General features: G+C 34.2%; 1 protein-coding gene across 3 annotated transcripts in view; it reads left to right on the forward strand.

The window, feature by feature from the left end:
- Nucleotides 1–16133, forward strand: part of ctnna2 (catenin (cadherin-associated protein), alpha 2) — a 782625-nt gene that overhangs the window by 43483 nt on the left and 723009 nt on the right. For 2 of the 3 annotated variants that reach the window (XR_015475854.1, XM_087236212.1), the window contains exon 2: nucleotides 2429–2537. Coding sequence is in view for 2 of the 3 variants with exons in the window: in XM_087236212.1 (XP_087092338.1) it covers nucleotides 2436–2537 (102 nt within the window). In the remaining variant the exon portion in view is untranslated. 3 annotated transcript variants of the gene reach the window in all.

The following is a 16133-nucleotide window of genomic DNA, read 5'->3' on the forward strand; positions in this document are numbered from 1 at the left end:
GTAAAGGGCTGATGGAGGAAATTTGGCCAGGACACTGGGGCTACACACTTACTTTTTAAGAGAAATGCCATGGGATTTTTATTGACCATGAGAGCCAGGACCTCTGTTCAACGTCTCATCCAAAGGACAACGCTCACTGTCATTATATTGTCCTCTTCACTTTACTGGGGCATTAGGAGTCACACAGACTGCAGGTTGAGTGTCTCCTGCTGGCTCTCTAACAATTCTACAAACAGCAGCCTAGTTTTCCCATGTGGTCTCTCATCCAGGTAATGAACAGGCTCAGCCCTGCTTAGCTTCAGCGAGTAATTAGCACACGTCTTTGGACTGTGAGGGAAACCGGAGCACCCGGAGAAAACCTATGCGAACATGGGGAAAACATGCAAACTCCACACAGAAACGCCAACTGACCCAGACAAGGGCCGAGGCACTGTGCAGCCGGTTTCCCCCCACAAGTCCAAAGACATGTGGTACAGGTGAATTGGGTAAGCTAAAATTGTCCTTAGTGTATGTGTGTGAATGAGAGTTTATGTGTGTTCCCCAGAAATGGGTTGCAGCTGGAAGGGCATCCGCTGCATAAAACATGTGCTGGATAAGTTGGCGGTTCATTTCGCTGTGGCAATCCCGGATTAAGACCCCGGGACTAAGCCGAAAAGAAAATAAATGAATGAATATATATAATGTGTATTATTTATTTAAATTTGAGCTCATTTGCATAAATTTCTAGGGAAACCATTGAACATTGGATAAAGTCAGGCTCAAAATTCTTCAAATAAAATTTGTTTTTACAGAGAAAATGTTTTGTCCCCCTTTATTACCTTATAATTCTGAGGAACAGTCAGAAAAACAGTAATTTTTATATTTTGTGTCGTTCGCTAGTTATAAATCTTTATAGTACTTATTAATACTACAATTCCGAATAAAAACAGTATTATATGTAGCACATTTTCAGTTGTCTAGCAAGCAAAGCTTGTTATAATGTGCTATAGTTAATGCATGCGAGCATCGCTGGTCTCACTCTTACTCGCTTTGTCCTAAAGCGTCTACTGTATGCTTAATGATTGGCTGACGGGCTGCAGGACCTACAGTTATTTCTAAGCCATACTTACATGCTATTTCAGACCGAATATTCAAAGTAGCATGGTAAACAATATAGTGAATGTGATATAGTCACAACAATATATGGTCACATGTTGATATTTCAGCTCAGTAAAGCAGGTTAGGTGGAATAGCGCTATTATAGCCTCGGCTCAGTTGGCGTTTCTGTGTGGAGTTTGCATGTTCTCCCTGCATTCGCGTGGGTTTCCTCCGGGTGCTCTGGTTTCCCCCACAGTCCAAAAACATGTGGTACAGGTGAATAGGGTAGGCTAAATTGTCCGTAGTGTATAAGTGTCTGTGTGAATTTGTGTGTGGATGTTTCCCAGAGATGGGTTGCTGCTGGAAGGGCATCTGCTGCGTAAAAACTTGCTGGATAAGTTGGCGGTTCATTCTGCTGTGGCGACCCCGGATTAATAAAGGGACTAAGCCGTCAAGAAAATGAATGAATGAATTATCGATGCTGTAAAACGTCCCTTATGAAATTGAAATTAGTTACTTCAATCTTTGGCCGGAAGATTTCATTGACTGAATTCGTAAAACTACAAAATCTACATAAACTTTGCTTGACTAAAATAGTTTTTAAAACAAAACATTACCTGTCTAAAAGAAATACTTCGTCCAGTGTGCAAAAGTAACTCCAGTATTGATTCAGGATTTTAAAAAGTTTTGATTCAGCATTTGTTTTTGCTGCTGTCACTCTCTCGTGTGCACGTGAATGTGTCGGAAGACAAACCACTTCGTAACCTGCAAGTACTTTTTGGCTTTAATAAATACTGTTTTGTAAATAGCACTTCCACTAAAACTGTGTCGCTTAAGTAAACTCACATATCATATTAATTAAAAAGTTTGTGAAGTTTGAGAGCTTTGTGACTCTTTTAGTTACATAATTAAAATGGGAGAAATTCACAACACTTCTTGGGCAACGTGTTATGATCCCTCTAGTTTGTTTTTCCTCATTAAAAGTGAGCTGATACAGTCTGACTTGCACAACAATGTCTGGATCCCACATTAAGACTCATTTTGAAATCATTAGCCTTTAATGCGGTGCGTCATTTCAATATTTTATCATCCCGGTTTTAGCATTTTGGCGTGATGGATGCGCAACATTTAAAGAGTTTTCAATGAAGAGGCTTTTCTGTTTTAATAATAGATGCGCGGCAGGCTCACTGGCCTTTGATTTTGTTAAGAGAGCCATGAAGCATACAATACATAATCAAGTCTGTGATGTCTGCACCTTGTCCTTTTATCATCCTATTAAACTGTCGTTCTCTGTTTTTAACATCTATTACATCCTGTCAACTATTCACTCGGCCTTTCCTTTTCTTTGCAGAGTAAACATGACGAGCGCTACGTCCCCAATCTTGCTAAAATGGGACCCCAAGAGTCTGGAGATTCGCACACTGACGGTGGAGAGGTTGTTGGAGCCGCTGGTCACACAGGTAAAGTCTTGCTGGATTTACACTTCTTATTTGTGGGTCTGCTTGCTTGAGGCTACAGGTGAACAGGGTAAAAGAAATATAGTTGTACTAATAGTTATCAGCATACTTTTCCAGTTGACAGATAATTTTGATAAATTGATGTTATTCTGCGTTAAAAGTCTAACATGTTATATATATAAATTTGAAGCATTACCTAATAAAAAAGGAACTAATTTGCATATGTTTCTACTACAAAAATTTAACTTTTGAACACTGGATGAAGTCCAGAATAAAATGATACATTTAGAATAAATGGCAAATTATCCCAGCAGGCACACAACGTCATAAGACATCAATAGATTAGATTTAGGTTGTGATATCAGGTGACCAAAATTCAATGTCTAGCCAGCATCTCAGGACAATGTTATTTTGATGTCCAATAATGACATCAAATGATGTTGATATTTGGTTGTTTTTAGGTTGCGTTGGAAAATGACCAAAATCCAACGCTGAGCCAACATCTTTAACCAACGTCATCGTTAAATACTGGCATTTATTTGTCACGTATGACAACCAAAATCCATCGCCTGATAGACGTCATATTAGTAATGTCTACACAAAGTCAAGCTGTAACATCATTAGATGGTAATATTTGGTTGATTTTAGGTTGGACATTGATGTCGGCTTTATGTTCAGTTCTGACATTACGTTGGGGTCCACCATCAATCTGACCTCTTGTTGACGTCCTGTGCCTGCTCCGAGGAATGAACAAATCCCACTTCAAAATAATTATTGCAAAAGAAACACTTAAAAGTGGATTTTGGGTTTTATTTAATAATTATTATAATAATTTGCATTATACTGAAAACAAAACACTTTGTGAAAAGCTAAAAAGCCCCCAAAAATTGACTTACCCCCCCAAAAATTGCACGTTTTCCAGCAGTTTCTCGACTCAGAATACAAACTCCTTTAACAATTCGTTTTGTTTATCTTAGTCTTGTGATATATGTTTGTGTTGAATTCATATTAGGTCAACAAAAATGCTGTTTTGCATATGTGCAATTGATATCTGTTGATTGTAAAGTTGTTAATCTCAAAAATGCAATCAGTTCACTTAGTTATCTTCGTAATATACCTGTTTGTCACTTGGTAACATACAGTATGGTCCAGTGCTTCCCACACATATAGTTTACTTAACTGGGCCACCCAGGTATATTAACGGCCACCCAAGTATATTTAGTGACGCTTTATTGACACTATTATTCCCATCCTTTTACACTATTTTGTATCCACCTAATATAACCAAACATCCAAGATCGATTAAGGTGTGGAAAATCTTTTCTCCTTTAGCCGTTTCAGCTGCTGGTTCTGTGCGTGAGAACTCTCAACACTCAACTCTCACAGACAGAGAACAGCATTTTTTTGCTTCCGGTCAGCATTTCTAAATCTACTAAAATGTTCCGGATTTGCTTTTACTTTCGTTTTCGATGATTTTATGCATGTAGTCATGAGAGAGACATTAAATAATTAGTTTTAAAATTTAAACGACTCAGAAAACATTTACTAATACTTAGAGAGGACGAAATTACATCTAAATTTTATTCATTTTTTTCTGTCATTTATTTCTCATTTGCTGCATATTTTGATAATTTAATGATGTCAATATATTACATATTTCAAAATTTAAAATGCTTTGGCAATATTGTAAAAATTGTGTTAAAAATTAAAATATGTTTTCTTTGTCACATATTGTTAACTAATAATATACTGCTACCACAGCAAGTATATTTCAAACCTGTGGGAAGCACTGTTGTCTGTTATCAAAATTGTGTATTGAGCTTCTCTAATGAAATATGTAGCAGCCATAGTCTATACTTTATCGATAATTGCCATAAGGACTTTAATAAGTGTTTGTTTCACCTTGTAAAGTTTTTTGATGTCTAGCATTGGGTTTTTGAAGTTGCTTTTGTATTGGCCGATTACTGGACAGTGTAAGTGAAACAGGCTCTATCAGAGTTGTCTTTTGGAAATTTTGTGATAGTATGTGTGCATTGTTTTGTCTTGAATTCCAGAGATTAAAGTTGTTATTTAGGCTTTAATTTCTAAGATTTCTGAGATTATGGAGTATATTGTACACCCTGTATTCGGATTCACCATCCCCCTGAAGTACGTCAAAATAAGAAGTATTGGAGAAATAGTTTGCTCTGATCTTTATCTTATATAATAATATATAATAATGATTATAATAAAATATTGTATTAATATACAGTTGACCACCACTATAAGGGTTCATACCACTGTCAATGCATAGTTGCGCCAAATAATCTATGCAAAAGAAAAAAAAAAAAAAAACATTCAACAGTCTGAAACCGGCAGATCTACTTTTGCTTTTGTAACATTGTTGTTTGTTTCTACGTACAGCCTAAAGGTAAAGTCAAATTGAAGTCCCTGCTTCTTTCTTTATTTCTTTCTTTCTTTTCCACATATTAATAATAGTAGTAAATTAATCAAAACACACCAGGGACTATGGGAATTATGCAGTTACTAAAATAAGAATTCTATTTGCAAATCACTTGTATTCAAAGTCCACTTTTGGTCTATATTTTATGCAAAAAAAATTGTCAAATGTGTCTAAAATTTGATTGGTTGTACAGTCTCACAAAGATAGTTTTTCAATAGATTATTTTTAATACTGAGATTCAGCAAGGGTGAATGTCAAGATCATTACAGTCTAATCAAGGATGTATTACAGATCAAGGCAGACAGAAATGTCATATTGCATATCTACTTTAATTAAAGGTTGTGCTTTTACAGGATTCTGATTCAAATAATCGGTGAGCATCAAAGTGTCTCAATAATAATAATAATAATAATAATAATAATAATAATAATAATGAATGTTGTCAATCCCAAACATTTTAACTTTTCAAATCAAGCAGAGCTCAGTATTCTCTAGAGGAAACTTACATTTTCTATCAAACAGTATGTTCTGTGTTCTGCGGAATTATGTGTCTTTAAACCACTGTTTTATGGCCTTTATGTCTTTCTCCGGGAATTAGTAGTCTGAATCAAGTGTTGGATCGTATCAAACAAAAGCACATCTGCCCATAAAACCCGCCATTAAAAAGAGACCAGGAGCAGTTTTCACTTCACAACATTAATTTAGGGCTGAGTGCGGATGTCGGCCATGACCTCTCTATACGTTACATTAGTCTCTATCAGAGGCGCTTCCCTCCTGCTGCTTCCACGAGAGAAAATGGGAAATGTGACTTTTAGGGTCATGGACATGTTGTAAAGTTTTGCGATTAAGAGCTACATGCTGTAATAACATTGTGACTGTAAACACCGTTGCCAGTTTGTAGCTTGTTTTGACAAATGCCATAATTATTATTAAAAAAAAATTATCAAGAAAAGTAATTGAATTTTGACATGGCATTTTTCAGGCCTGGAAAAGTTTTGGAAAAAAGGAAAAACCCACAAAGTTTTGGAAAATTCATAGAAAACAGATATCTGTATACTTAAATATAGGTTATTTCTGTATTCCCACATTATTAGTGCGGTGTAAGCATTATTTGAATCAATTTTACATAGATATAAATCTAAATAGATTGTTGTGTGTACAATATGCTGTAATAAATTTAAACATACATTGTTTTTCGTTTTACCATGCATATGTAAACATTGCATGAAACATTAGGTCATGAAAATTTACTTGAAAGTCTTGAAAATCATGGAAAAGTCATTGAATTTTAGTAGTAAAAATGTGTATGAACCCTAATTATAATATATGATTTCCCCGCCATAAACTTGTCTGTTTGTTTTTATTTTTTCTATATTCACTAATAGAAGCTTTGATCTGATGAAGATGTACCTGGCGGTCTTACAGAGATGCCATTTACCAAGCATAGTTCCAGTTGTCTGGATCAAAATAGCCTGAAGCTGAATTTTCAAAGCTAGGGAAAATGTTGAGGTGTATGAGGCCAACAGTCGGTGATTTGATTTGATTATTATGTGAACTGGCGGCTTTGATCTTGAGCAGGACAGTTTTCTGGCATTATCCTAAGGGTTTCTGAATGTTTTGAGATATTTTCATAATCAAAAATGTCATTTTCTAAAACTAATTGTGTTATATTAAATGCATAGAGAAACATTTATAATAAAAGATATAGTAATCAACTACATGAACAAACATATGAGATATTTAAACTCTGAAAATGTAATCATTTCAAACTTTACTTGTGTAAAATGTAAAAAAAACACGCTAAAACATATTTTTGATTTTTGCCTTACACACTGTAAATAACTAATAAAAAAGAGATTAAACTCATCGCCCTATAATTATTGGGCAAACAAACTATTTTCATAATTATAAAAGTTAACTCAATTGGTTTACGGTTTTTAAAAAAAATAAAATCAACTTATTGTTTTTAAGGCAACGGGTTTACTCACTTTTAAAGTAAAGCAACTAATTGCTTTTTACAGTAGAGCCAAATTAATGTTTAAAATAAAACAGGATTTGATTTTTAAATGAACTTTAATATATTGTTATTATGCTGATAATCTTGTACAATAGTAATATTGTAACTTAAGGAGTCAGAGGTACAATAGAGGCGAGAGTCCAAATTCAGTTATTTACAACTTCGTCAGACAGGCAATGGTCAAAACAGGAGCAAACGGTATTATGGGCATAATCTAAAAGCATAGTCGTGGTCACAGGCAAAGAGGTCGGTTCAGGTGGCAAAGAGCATAAAGAATTAAACAAGGCAACAATCAAAAGGCACGGCAAAGCTTGAAAGAAATAAGGCTTGGTAATATTACAGGTAAACAAGACTCAGCAATGTGTGTGTGAGAGTAAGGTGTATTTATAGTCCTGGTAGTGAGTCTTCACAAGCTTTATCTGTGTTTTCAGTCAAGGTGAGAACTGTAATTAGTGTGTGGGTGGTGCATGGCAGGATTTGTAGTTCAGTGGCAGATTTGTAGTTCCCCAGAAATCTGCAACTGCTAGATTGCTGATGATCGTGACAAATGTTTTTCTGTCAGATTTATTTTTTAAGTTTAATAAATGAGAACAGTAATGATCCATGCATTAACTGATATCAAATAAAAGTATCATTTTCCTGAATTTTAGCATCTGAGCACAATCACAGATGTGATATAAATTTTATGTGATCAGAAATAGTTTGACAAACAAGAAATTAATATTGAGAAGGTACATTTTTTAGACACAATATTGTCTGTTTCTTTCTGTTTCCCCAATGAAGGTAGCATTTTGCTTATTAGAGAAACACTACTGTTTAAATACTGAATTAGTCTGTTTTTGAAGACCATTTGAGTCAATGATTCAATTATCTATTTTTTTAAAGACAGCCACTTGCTTTGTTTCCTGATGAATCAGTGGTTTTGCATGAATCAATTGAATCAACTATTCCATTACAAAACCAAATCTAAATTTTGGTTGTTAGTAGAAAAAGCTAGAAAGATATTGAGATTTTTTGGGGGGGTCAATATCACACACCCCCTACAGTCTGTCAGACTACAATGACGAATGACTTCCATATTTTAAGTTTTTTTGACAAATGAAAAGTTTTTTCAGCCATTGCTCTTGCAATATGTTGTACAGGAAGGAAGTAATTGCTCAGAACATAAGACGCAGACCATGGAAGAGAGAGTTTGATTTCAGATAAACAAGCGTAGAAAAAAACAAAAAAACATTTGCTCTCTGGGTGAGAGACTGATTGATATGGCCAATTTACAGCTTTTGTGGAGTTTAGCTCTTAGCTTTCATCTCTCGACCCTTGGCATACGCTCACTTTCTCTCCCTCATTGTCTCCATCTCTCTCTCACTCTCCTCAGCACAGTCTGACAACTCCCCAAAGTTGTTCGCCTCAGCTTTCTCATTGTTCAGCCACATAATGGAGGCACACGGCATAAAGAATCATGGGAATGCTAATGGATTCTTAACACATTGTTAATACTTTATTTGGAATCGGGCTGGAAAGCTGCCTGATAAAAAAAAAAAAAAAAAAAAAGCAGGAAGCTTTGGTTCTTCTGTTATGATCTCAGGAGGATCGGTGGATATAAACCAACTTGCACTGTTATATGAGCAAATAAGTCTGGGAAAAAACAGATCTTTATTGTTTATCCTTTTGATCTTTTGCTTAAAATAATAACAAAAAACTGAGTTTGGGTTGTTTTTTTGGAGTTTCTTTATTTAAACACCTTCAAACTATATGATGTTGATGAATATAAACATAACATACTGAATGCTCTTTTTCATGCATTTTTCATAACTCTTCCATTTTCTTATCGACCTATTTTAGTTATGCCACTTCAAATTTTGTGACTTTGCTGCTAATAACAGCTCTGTGACGCCACCTGGGCAGCGCTAAATCGATGGTTTTGGCGTTGAATCAATATTTGCTGTGCTCAAACGACGGGACAACACACATTTGTGGTTCTATTTTAACAATCTAATCACAAAGCACATGGCGCAAAAACATTAAGAGCTTGTCCGAATCCACTTTTGCTATTTTAAGGACAAGGAAATTTGCTTTGCGCTGTGGCGCATGGTCTAACAGGGTTGTGCTTATTCTCTTAATAAGTTATAGGTGTGTTTTGAGCATTACATGCATTAAACCAATCAGAGTCTCATCTCCTGTTGTCTTTAAAATTCAGTTGCGTCGCACCATGGTGCATTTGCTATTTACATGGCGGATTTTGTACGTGGAAAAATGGACCCTTCACTAGTGAGAAAACACTTTAGCAGGCTATCTGCAGCATGAGGATAAAGAACGAGTATCCTCCATTTGACCTCTTTACTTTCTCTTTACTACTTTTACTCTTTACTTTACCCCTTTACTTTCTGGTATAAGGAACAGTGCTGTACGCACTCCGCTGAAGACATCCATTAGCCTACATATTTAATTTAGTTTGTTTAAGTGCAAAGATTTGTTTCAAAACTATTACTTAATCCAGTTCTAATTTCCAGCAAAGAAATAAATGAACAATAATAACAAAGTGTGGTCAAACAACTGAGTTATATCCAAACACACGTCCTATTCTAATGCTCCATATAGTGATGCATATGTCTCCAAAACCCAACTGGGGGACAAATCTAAACTTGTTTTTATTAAAACAAATATAAATATGCAAATTATAAATACTACTGCTAAAAACAGTAACATAATAATAAAAATGCAAATTGTCATGAATAAACTTGAGGTAGTACTTTTACTTGGTCAAGGGCACGGCCTATTACAGTTTCTTAAAATAGCAACGCACCAACAACTTAACACACCTCCTTTCTAGACCAGCACAACCATGAGTTTACAAAGTAGTGCAAATGGAATTGCTATTTAAACAACGTGGTGCAAAACATGAAAATTACTTTTGTGCTGGTGTGAAAATAGCAACAAATTGCACCCAAATACGTCTTGCACCTTAATGCGCCAGATGTATGATATGGTCCTTGATGGTCAAAAATAATATGATTTCATACATAAAGTTATATAAATGCACAAAACAAGCACAAAAATGTCCATAATACCTAGTAAAAAACTGCCTAGTTAAACAATAATTGTGTCAAAAGAACATGTTTTTAATTATTCAGTTTGGGTTCAAGTATGGTGTAAATATTTTACCAAAAACATAAGACATAAACTGCTTCACGGCAGAATTAAATGTTGTTGTTTTTTTTTTTCATTGAGAAAAATCTGCTTCGACACCTCCTAATGCTCTACATGAATAAAGGTAAAATAATACAATTAATGATAATAATAATAAATGAAAAATAAAAATAAGATTGTAGGCTTAAGTTGTTTTCTTGGTTATGTTTGTTGTACACCACTCCAAAATTAAATTGATTTAGTTGTTTTCTTAATCCTGTCCTAGTTTTATTAACAACATTTTTAACAGGGCTTTAATATATATATATATATATATATATATATATATATATATATATATATATATATATATATATATATATATATATATATATATATATATATACATACATATATATACACACACACACACACACAAACACACACACGCACACACACACACACACACACACACATTTTTATATGTTTATAACATAAATTTATATGTTTACATATATTTATATATATATATATGACGCACACATGCCCCGACCTCTTGCTTAATCTCCACCCCCGATTAATCGTTCGTTGAACCTGTGGATAATCAAAATTAAAAATCTAAATGCCCATCTCTAACATTATGTAAATGGCCCCCATGTGGAGGATGTTAAATGGCCTTCACTGAGTCCTGACCTCAACCCAACAGAAAACCTTTGGGTTGAATTAGAGGAGAGACTGCAAGCCAAGCCTTCTAATCCAGTATCAGTGTCTGAGCTTTCAAATGCACTTCTAGAAGAATACATACATACATGAACATAAACCTTGCAGAAAGTCTTCCCTATAGAATTGAAGCTGTTAAAACCCAGATTGGGATGTCAATAATCTTCATGAGCATGCAAAGGCAGATGCCACAAAACATTTGGCAATTATGGTACTGTGAAACAGGAGGTTATGCTTGGACAATTTGCTGTTCCTAGTCACCCAAGTGTACAAAAAATGTAAAATATCAATATATTGCAAAAATAGTTTGCTCAGCTGAAATCATAGCGGTGTCAATAATTGTGCTATCCACATATTTAATTGTGCCGCATTTGCAAAAAATGAAAACAAAAAGTAAATGAAATGAATTTGTTTGGTCATATTTTAAACATAATATCAAAAGGTTAAATAATAAACACATTTTAACAGCCTAATTTGCTCAGATTTACTAAGGGATCTTTGTGTGAAAAATGAAGCAGAGGTTGATCTAGGTCACTAAACATCTAGGCTCAAACGTCTTATACACATTTTCTAGACAGTGGAATTGTTGTCATCTCAGACGGATCCCCTCTGAGAACACAAACGCCTGCTTACTTTATCAAACCTTGCATTCATTCTATTCAGTGGTTTCATTCTATATGTACAATACTAAATTGTTGTTATTTCAAAGGAAAATATCTGTAGGATCTCTGAAACTGTATTATGAAACATGATCCGTTTGGATATTGTCAAACCGAGTGTCAATTTGTTTCGATCAAGGACAAACGTGACACATATTAAATCCTTGAGCGAACTCATGCACACCTACACAGGCTTTTATTGGAGTGGCACCTCAACAAAGTACGCTGTGAAATGAGTCCATCTCCTTGAGACAGGGTAAAGTCAATAAGGGCTGCGAGATAGATGAGTACTGATTTACGGTCGAAGCTGAGGAAAGATCTGGAATACCTTTAACTGCATTCATTCTGATCACAGCTTGGTTAAACACAGCTGCTGTATTTTGTGATGCATCACCATTTTAAAAAGACAATTTTTAATGCACATTTTTTTTTGTAAACAATATATATATTGTAAATTTAATTTATTCTTAATTACATTAAAATCTGCAATTTCATACTATACTTTTATACTATTTTATACTCTATTTTTAAATAATTAAAGTTTGGTAATTGCTTGTAATTGCATAAAACTGCAATTGTTTGAATTGGAGCATTAAATAATACTATTAAAAAACATAACAGAAATTAACTATTGTTTATCATGTTAAAATGATTGTTACCTTATTAATTGTATCAGTTGCTGCAAGTAATTTAGTTTACATATATGTAAAATATTGTTGAGTATTTTGATGCAGGAAATTTTTTACATTATACATGAAAAGTTTAGAAAAATAGGTAGATCCATTCAAATTTTGTTATTTTATATATTTTTATTACATTTTATTTAATTTTATTTAAACCCTATTTAATATTATAAATTGAGGCAAGAATTACTGAAAACAGTCAAATTACCTAATTCAAGGTGTTTATAAAATATTTTATAAAAAAGAAAATATAAGACCAATGAGACCTATCTCAACAACACATTTATTTTTATTTTGGGAGAGAGGTTGCATAAACCTGTCCAGCTTCTTTTTCAAATATAAATAAGAGGAAACACAAAGGCCAAATTTGCTTATTCATCCATCACAATATAGTTTTGATGGTCTGCAAAAGATTGTTGAAGTTCACAGTGTTGCATATATATATGATTGCAAAATAATTAAAATTACTTTGAATTGTCATGAAGTATTAATGCTTGCATTAATGCTTAAATTGTTGTAATGTTAAATCCACAGGGTTTTTCTTCATTAGTGAGTCACAAATCCCCAGTGTCCAGTTCAGTCCACACCCTGGACCGTCACCGGAGTCACGACCTTGACTCATTGCCAGTCTACACCAAATGTCCGCAGTTAAATCACTTGAAAAATTCAGCACTCGTGAATCTTCTGCCATTAAGCTGCCGTTTACTGCAACATGATTTAAGCAGCACCTCAGCTGAATATGCTGAACTATTGTTTGAATTGGAGACAGTCATAAATCAAAATGCCTGCATAAATTTACCTCAGCACAGAGATACAGTAGCGAAACTAAGGGGGGAAGGAAGAGCCAAAAAAACTGCACAACACACAAGTATAACAACAGGTAATCTCAATGTCTCACAGTCCTGCCTCCTGTTTCTCTGGCCTCTTCTAAGTGTTTCCCTAAATAAATGTGGAATACTTTGAGAGCAAGGTGTAAAATTCGGCATAAACCTGTCAGGGCACTGCTACTATATACTGAGCTCATTAACACAAACCCTCTCAACTAGAGTTTCTCCATTTGGGTTGGCAAAACCCCTTCAATTAAGTAATTTTACACTTTTTTTTTTTTTTTTTTAGCTTTTTTATTGCCTGCATTTTCATTCTTAATTAGAGCTAAAAGCAATAAATAAAATTAGATAAAATGGAATAAAATTAGATAAAATAAAATAAAATTAGATGAAATTTAATAAAAAAATAATTAAATTTAATTAAATAAGATAAAATAAAATAAAGTTAGATACAATTAAATAAATTAGATAAAATTAAATACAAAAGGATAAAATAAAAAAATAATATAAAAAAATACAATTTAATCAAATAAATAATAAAATTTACTAGAAAATACAATGTAAAATAAATGAATTAACAAATGTATAAATACAATAAAAAAATAAAAAATAAATAAATGAATAAATACATGAAGAAAGCATAATGGGTGCATTTTTACATTAAAACCTACTAAATTGGTATTTTCATGTGTTTATTTTTTTTTTAAAAGACAGTGTTTGGCAGTGCTTACAGTATGGCATGAATAAACAAACCTAAAAGTAAAAGTCAATGAGTATATAAATGGTCTTTAACAGGCCAAATCCAAAAGTTTTTTTCAGTTCAAATCCTGACTAAACAGTCACTCTCAGATCATGCCCTTGAGCCAGAGTCTCTGTGGTTTTTCTTCTTAGGTTTTGTAATTCATCACACTAACTCTGGCTGGCAAAAGAGTCTGAGTGCAGTTCTAAAACAAAACAAGAAGCACAGTTCTTTTAATAAAACTTCAATCTCTCTTGGGACGTTTTCTAGAAAGACACCAAAGTCACAATCCATAATTTCCTTACTATCATAATTCTGCTCTTTTTATGGATATAAGTTTTTAAGAGCAAGAATAAATTAATATACGGAAGCAAATCGCCCTGAACTCAAATGAAGAAACATTTCTCACACTTTTCTCTGTTTCTATCTGGTCTGATCTCAGTTCTGTTGATTATTTATTTTAAAACCTGGAGATCTCATTTATTTTATGTTGGTCACCTTTTAAAAGTGTCAGTGCGCAAGAAAAGTTCATCTATTGTAGAATCTCCAAGAAAAAAACAGACTGTAGTTGTTTGTTAGTCTTGCCTCATTTAAAGTCTGCATGAACCTTGAATGGCTGAGGTTTTCAGAATTATTTAAAAATGTTGATGTACTTCTAACTAAAATGGAATATTGAGTAGAAGGCAGGGCATTCTTTGGAAGCCATCAAGTTGACATCAACACAGAGGTACTTACACTTCAAGATTATTATAATTTATTTTAATATAATTAATTTATTTTAATTATAATTACTATTTTTAAATTTACTGCTGATATCAGTTCAGTTTCAGCTAGTTTCATTTATGGATTTGCTAGTTTCAGTTATGGTTTTATTTAGTTTTATTGTTATTTAGTTTAGTAGACACAGTGGATAACAGTGCAGCAGGTCTCTTTCCCTGTCTATTTCAACCATTAACTCTGCCAGTAATCTTGAAGAAGTTAAACACATGCGAACACATCAGCACGGATAAAGACGATGTGTCTGAATGGTAACAAACTTAACTGATAAAAGGAAAAGTCTGCCAATCTCCAATTCTCGTACAGCTCTCCTGACAAAAAAGCTTGCTATACACAAACAGATTCGATGTATTGGTAGCCCTGACGGCATCACAGGGAAAACCATGCAATAAATACCATGTGGATCATGGAAACAAACACATATAACCCTTCATGAACGGCTAAATACTGCAATATGTTTCTCTAAAAAGACCCAATTCAGATTTTTCCACCACAGAATGAGTTATTATTAGTTCTGAAAATTATTATTGTTTTTGATAACTATTATTTTATTTCAGTGTTTCAGTTAATTTCGTTAGTTTCATTTAGTTTTAGTTTTTTTTTTGTGTGTGTGTGTGAATTTTAAAATGTTATTTCAGTAACAAAAAAGTTTTTTTGACCAATAGCTTTAACCAGCTAGCAAAATTCTTGTGGCTCAAATCCAGCCCACACCAGACACTTACATCTGGCCCACATACTGCATGGAATGATGGCACTTGGGCAGTCCACCCCTGTTTGTCAGACCTGGGCCACAATTAAGCCACAGCAATACCAAATATCAGCCAGAATTCAACCAAATGAACTAGAACTGATCCTATTCTGGTCCACAGTTTGCTTTTAATATGGCCCAAATCTACCTCACATCAGACACTAACATCAATGGAATAATGGCCATAGGGTGGTCCGCTCCTAAATATGTTTTAGGATAACTATACCATACTTGCCACATCTTACCTCCGCTGCTTTGAGCTCACACCATCTTTAGCGATTCTCACCCATATTTGCCAAATCTCATCTGGGCTACTATAGGCTCACAGCCAAATTAGCTAGAGTTTACTGGGCCGAATATTTGCCAAAAGTGGTCCACATTTGTTTTAGGATAACTGGGCCACATTTGCCATATTTTCTCTGGGCCACTTTGGGCTCACAGCCCCCTTAGCCAGAGCTTACTGTGCCGAATAATTTTGCCAAAAGTGGCCCACATATGTCTTAAGATAACTGGGCCACATTTGCACCTACACATGTGAGACACTTTGGGTTTATATTATCCTAAATTTACCATTTTCCACATGGTCCACTTTAGGCTCACATTCAGATTACATTTTGCCATAGGTGCCCAATGTTTGCTTTAAATGGCCCATAAATGAATTTGAATCTTTGGCCTCGTTTTATCATTGTAAAGGTGGGTCACATTAATTTAGTCTGGGCCAGAGGAAGACCACCAGTGCTGCATAACTGCCTAAAGTGGCCCACATTCGTAAGCTATCGGGGTAGTCTATTAGTCTATTTAGTCTATTAGGTTGACCGTTGTGCTTTGTTGGTTCGTTGATCAGCCTCAGTCTGGTGATC

The sequence above is a fragment of the Danio rerio genome, chromosome 1 (genome assembly GCF_052040795.2).
Source record: "Danio rerio strain M-AB ecotype USA chromosome 1, GRCz13ab, whole genome shotgun sequence".
NCBI lineage: Eukaryota > Metazoa > Chordata > Actinopteri > Cypriniformes > Danionidae > Danio > Danio rerio.